The sequence below is a fragment of the Phaethon lepturus genome, unplaced genomic scaffold (assembly GCF_000687285.1).
Source record: "Phaethon lepturus isolate BGI_N335 unplaced genomic scaffold, ASM68728v1 scaffold39012, whole genome shotgun sequence".
In the NCBI taxonomy this organism is placed as follows: domain Eukaryota; kingdom Metazoa; phylum Chordata; class Aves; order Phaethontiformes; family Phaethontidae; genus Phaethon; species Phaethon lepturus.
In genome coordinates this window covers 3271-7753 of record NW_010523292.1, presented here as the reverse complement: position 1 = coordinate 7753, position 4483 = coordinate 3271, and the positions used below count along the sequence as shown (strand labels likewise).

Below are 4483 nucleotides of genomic sequence, written 5' to 3'. Positions count from 1 at the left end.
AGTGGGCTCTGGCCCTGTTGGCTGCCGGTGTGTGACCCAGCCCCTGCCCCACAGGAGGTGCATGTCCTCGGGCAGCGGTTCCGCAACCCAGTAGGTCTGGCGGCCGGCTTCGACAAGCAGGGCGAGGCTGTGGACGGGCTGTACAAGATGGGTTTTGGCTTTGTGGAAGTAGGGACTGTCACGCCCAAGCCCCAGGAAGGGAACGCCAGACCCAGGGTCTTCAGGCTGGTGGAGGACGAGGCTGTCATTAACAGGTGGGATCTGAGGGTGGCCGCTCTGTGGCGTCCCACAGACTGCCCGCCCAGAGGGAGAGTGTTTACTTGGGTGGTCCCAGCTCTGTGGTCTGTGCTGTGGTAGCTCTTGAGTTGGATGCGCTGAGCAGAGCTGCAGAGACCATATGTCTCCCTTGTGTTTCTTCTGTGTCCTGCTCAGGGCTTGTGGACACCGGCCCAGGCCTGAACCTTGTCTGTTCTGGTGCAGGTATGGATTCAACAGCCATGGCCACATAGCAGTGGAGCGCAGGCTGCGGGCCCGCCAGGAGACACAGCTCAGGCTCACTGGTGGTGAGACAAGCTTATAAGCCTTTGCTCTTGGGGTCTGCAGGGGGCAGTTTGGGGTCTCCCCCATAGTTGTAGGCCAGGAAATGTGTGTAACACCAGTGTCCAGGCATGGGAAGGTCCTGGTCAGAGTGAGGTGCACTCAGACAGTAGGAACCCTCTTAGGGCTGTAGCCTTTTTCCCCTTGAGACTGTGACCAGGTGCCTTTCTCCTGCCATTTTCCTTATGATAGAAGCTCCATTTGCTGCTTTGGGCAGGATGAGTCTGCTGAGACTAGCTAAAGCCAACAGAGCCATAGCTGGGCTGTTTCTGAGGGCAGCCTCCGCCAGCTGGCCAGGCTGGAGGCTGCGGTGCTGGACGGTGCTGACCGGGGCAGCTGTGGTAATACCCCTGTGGCTGCAGGACAGTCCCAAGACCACCCCTGTGAAGCACGTGGCCTGCATGTGCCTGTCTTGATTTTTAGCTGGTCCTGAGGCCTCGCTTGTCAGGTGCTCTGGCCCCTTGGGTTGGTCCTGCTGCCCTGGTTCAGCCGTGTCTGTGTTCCAGAGGGAATGCCCCTTGGAGTCAACCTGGGCAAGAACAAGAGCTCTACCGATGCTGCAGCTGACTACATGGCTGGGGTCCGGACACTGGGCCCTTTGGCTGACTACCTCGTTGTGAATGTGTCCAGCCCAAACACCCTGGGGCTGCGGGACCTGCAGGGCAAGGCTGAGCTGCAGGACCTGCTGACCAAGGTTGGTCACCCTCACAGTCAACCCAGACCACAGCTGCAGCACTGGATGCATCCTGTCCCCTGTCAGCGCCTGCTCTGCTCCAGCCAGTGGGTTTGCCCCAGCACAGGGCAGAGCATGGTGGCTACCCAGAGTGGTGGGCAGAGCCACCGAGATGTCCCCTGATCAGCTGCTGGCACGGGGTTCACTGGGGCGCTGTAGTCCAGCAAAGGAGTAGGCAGTGAGGCATTGCTCTGCCTCTGCGTGGGGGCAGCGAGCCACCCACCCCACAGCACTGGGAGTCGCTGTGGTCCTGTGCAGGTCGTGTGCACCAGGCCCTGTGCCATAGGGTGCCTGTCCCCTCGACAGCGCCATGTAGGGAGAGCAGGGCCTGCCCATGTGCTGCCTGTGGCGGTGGGTGTACACGTCTCCCCCAGTCCGGGGCAGGAGGTGTTCCCCCACCATGAGCTGCTCTGTGCCCCCGCGTGTCCCCCTCCAGGTGCTGGCGGAGAGGGACCTGCTGCCATGCGAGCGCAAGCCAGCTGTGCTGGTGAAGATTGCCCCTGACCTCACTGTGCAGGACAAGCAGGACATTGCTAGCGTCGTCTGCGAGGTGAGGAACTGGGCTGGTGTGCCTCCTGCTGCGCCTTGCATGGCGCGGGGGCAGGACTGCAGTGCTCTCGGCAAGTCACCTCTCTGAAGGGACAGGCAGACCTGCAGTGCTCTGGCTGCCAGAGGCATGGTGTCCTGGGTAGCTCTGAGTCCGTGAGAGCCTGTGTGTGTCACCTGGACCTTGGAGACAGTCCAGGCAGTGAGAGGCAGCTGCTTTGTCCTGAGTCACATTTCTGGGGTACTTGCCAGGAAGGTCCGGGCCTGGCAGCCTGGGGACGAAAGTGGGGGGCTGCTCGTGGCAGCTGAGACCTCATGCTGCTGCCCCCCTCAGCTAGGTGTGGATGGGCTGATTGTCAGCAACACCACCGTGAGCCGCCCCAGCAGCCTCCGGAGCCGGCAGCGCACAGAGCCTGGGGGCCTCAGCGGGAAGCCCCTGCGGGAGCTCTCCACGCAGACCATCAGGGAGATGTACTCCCTCACCCGAGGTAGGGGCGGGGCAGGCCCTGGGGGCACGTGCTGGCATCGCCCATGCTGTCCTGACCCGGCACCGGCCCACAGGCCAGGTACCCATCATTGGAGTTGGTGGGGTGAGCAGTGGGCATGATGCCCTGGAGAAGATCCGTGCTGGAGCTTCGCTTGTGCAGATGTACACGGCGCTTGTGTACCACGGGCCGCTATGTGAAGCAGGAACTGGAGGAGCTGCTGAGGTGAGTGAGGGGCCAGGCTCTTCCCCAGGGAGCCCTTGGGCCCAGCATGGCTCTGGCAGCTGCGTGCTGGTACACAAGCAGTGGTACCGTGGGGCCGAGCCACAGTGCGAGGCTGTCACACGCTGTCCCTGGTTAGGGAGCAGGGATTCAAGAATGTCATGGAGGCGGTTGGAGCAGATCACCGGTGCTGACGTGCTGCAGAACCAAGGCCTAGCTGGGAGGAGCTGCGGCCAAGAAGGGACAGGTCTGATGCTTCCAGTGCTGGGCAGGCTGGGACTGAGCTGAGGTCCTCGTCTCAGCCCCTGAGAAGAGTCAGTGACAGGTGAAGCTGGGGCTGCACTGGTGGGGAGCAGGGCAGGGGACCTCCACCCTGGTGCTGCTGTCCAGGGCCGTATTTTGGCTTTCCTGTGGGTTGGGCTCCCCAGCAGAAACCAGCACTGGGTAAGGTTCTGCTGGGCAGTGAGGAAGGCCCCTGAGGGGACAGCCCTGCAGGCTGTAGGCAGTCCTGTGCCCCGGCTCCTGCTGCAGCACTTCCCTGTGGAAGCACACCTTCCGTGGTGTTACTGCCCAGAGCCGTGAGCTAAGCAGTGTATTGGGTGTCCTTTCTCCCAGGGACCCCGCAGACCGTGCTGCCTGCTCTGGCTGGTGCTTGGTCCTCCCGCACTGCAGCCTCTGCCGAGGGTCTGCCCTCCTCCCCTCTGTGCATGCAGTCCTGTAACAAACCTGCGGCCCCGGGTCCTGCCCAAGTGTCAATAAATGTTTTGGCTCACCTGGTCCTGTGTGCTGTTCTGGGGACACCCCTTGGGTTGGGGGGACATGGCCTGGCTCTCCTCAGCTGAGCAGGATCAGCTCTCTTACGTTGTTTCTGGTCAGTGCATCTTTTCCCAGTGGTAGAAACCACAGGGTGTCTGGGCTCTGGGATGGATCCACGCAAAGCTCACCAGGGACCTCTGCCTGAGGCTGGGGCCCTTGGGAGGTACTGGGCACCATTTCTTCCCTTTGCTGCCAGTACCAATGGCTCCAACAGTAGATGTTTGGAGATAGCTTCATCACTTGTTATGGAAAGGCCCTGGTCGTTCATGCTTCTGGAGGCTGTTGGTTTTGTCTTTGGGGCCTCCGGTGTTTACTGCTGCTTTACTCTGAACTCCCTGTGGTCCTCTCAGGCCTTTCTTGAGCAACACGGCTTGACCGGGACTCAGCGTTCCCTCTGCAGCTTCTTGCAATCCACCCTTGCAGAGCAGGATTGTGTAACAGCACTTCACTAAAACAAACCTGTGTACAGGAGGAGCAGGACTGCTGACCCCGCTCTCAGCAGTGCTTGGCTCACGTCAGGGCTGTGTCTGCACCAGCGTCTTTCCTAGATTCTCTGCTTTGGACAGGTGGTGCTTATTGCTGCTCCAACAGGGATGTGACCTAGTCCCTTGGGCCAAGGTTTTGATGTCCTTTCTCTGGAGAGGGCCTGGGAGGTGCTTCCTCTCCCAGTCAGAGGGTGGCTGTCACACCTGTGGGAATGAGCCTGAGTTTTACCTTGTCCCATGACAGTCCTGTCTGTGCTCTGCAGCTGATTCGTGACTGGTTTGGAGACATTCAGTGCTTTGTGCTGGCCTCAAGCATGGTCCCACACTGCTGGTGTGTGGATTGTGCCCCACAGACAGGCTGGGGCAGCTTCCTCCACCTTCCTGCAGGCAGTCTCTGTCCGAGCTAACCTTGAGGCTGCCAGGTGGGCACCAAGGCACAGTTTCGTGTTGGTTTTTCCCCGCCTGCCAAGGCTCGGCAGCCTCTTGCAGATGGTCTAACCTGCTGCAGTGGGACAGTGTGCTCTGAACCTGCATCAGCAGGTGCCACAGTGCCTTTCTAAGTGCTGGCATAGTTCATGGATCGGAGCTGCCAAGCCCTG

At 60.8% G+C, this 4483-nt stretch overlaps 1 protein-coding gene across 1 annotated transcript; it reads left to right on the top strand.

Moving 5' to 3' along the window:
• Positions 1-54: 54 nt before the first annotated feature.
• Positions 55-2777, top strand: DHODH (dihydroorotate dehydrogenase (quinone); the record flags this gene model as incomplete). Its single annotated transcript, XM_010282085.1, is given in 8 exon segments — positions 55-254; positions 481-563; positions 1104-1291; positions 1767-1880; positions 2211-2364; positions 2438-2552; positions 2554-2586; positions 2723-2777. Coding segments are annotated over 8 exon segments (942 nt in total), but the record flags the coding sequence as incomplete, so codon positions are not given.
• Positions 2778-4483: the final 1706 nt, after the last annotated feature.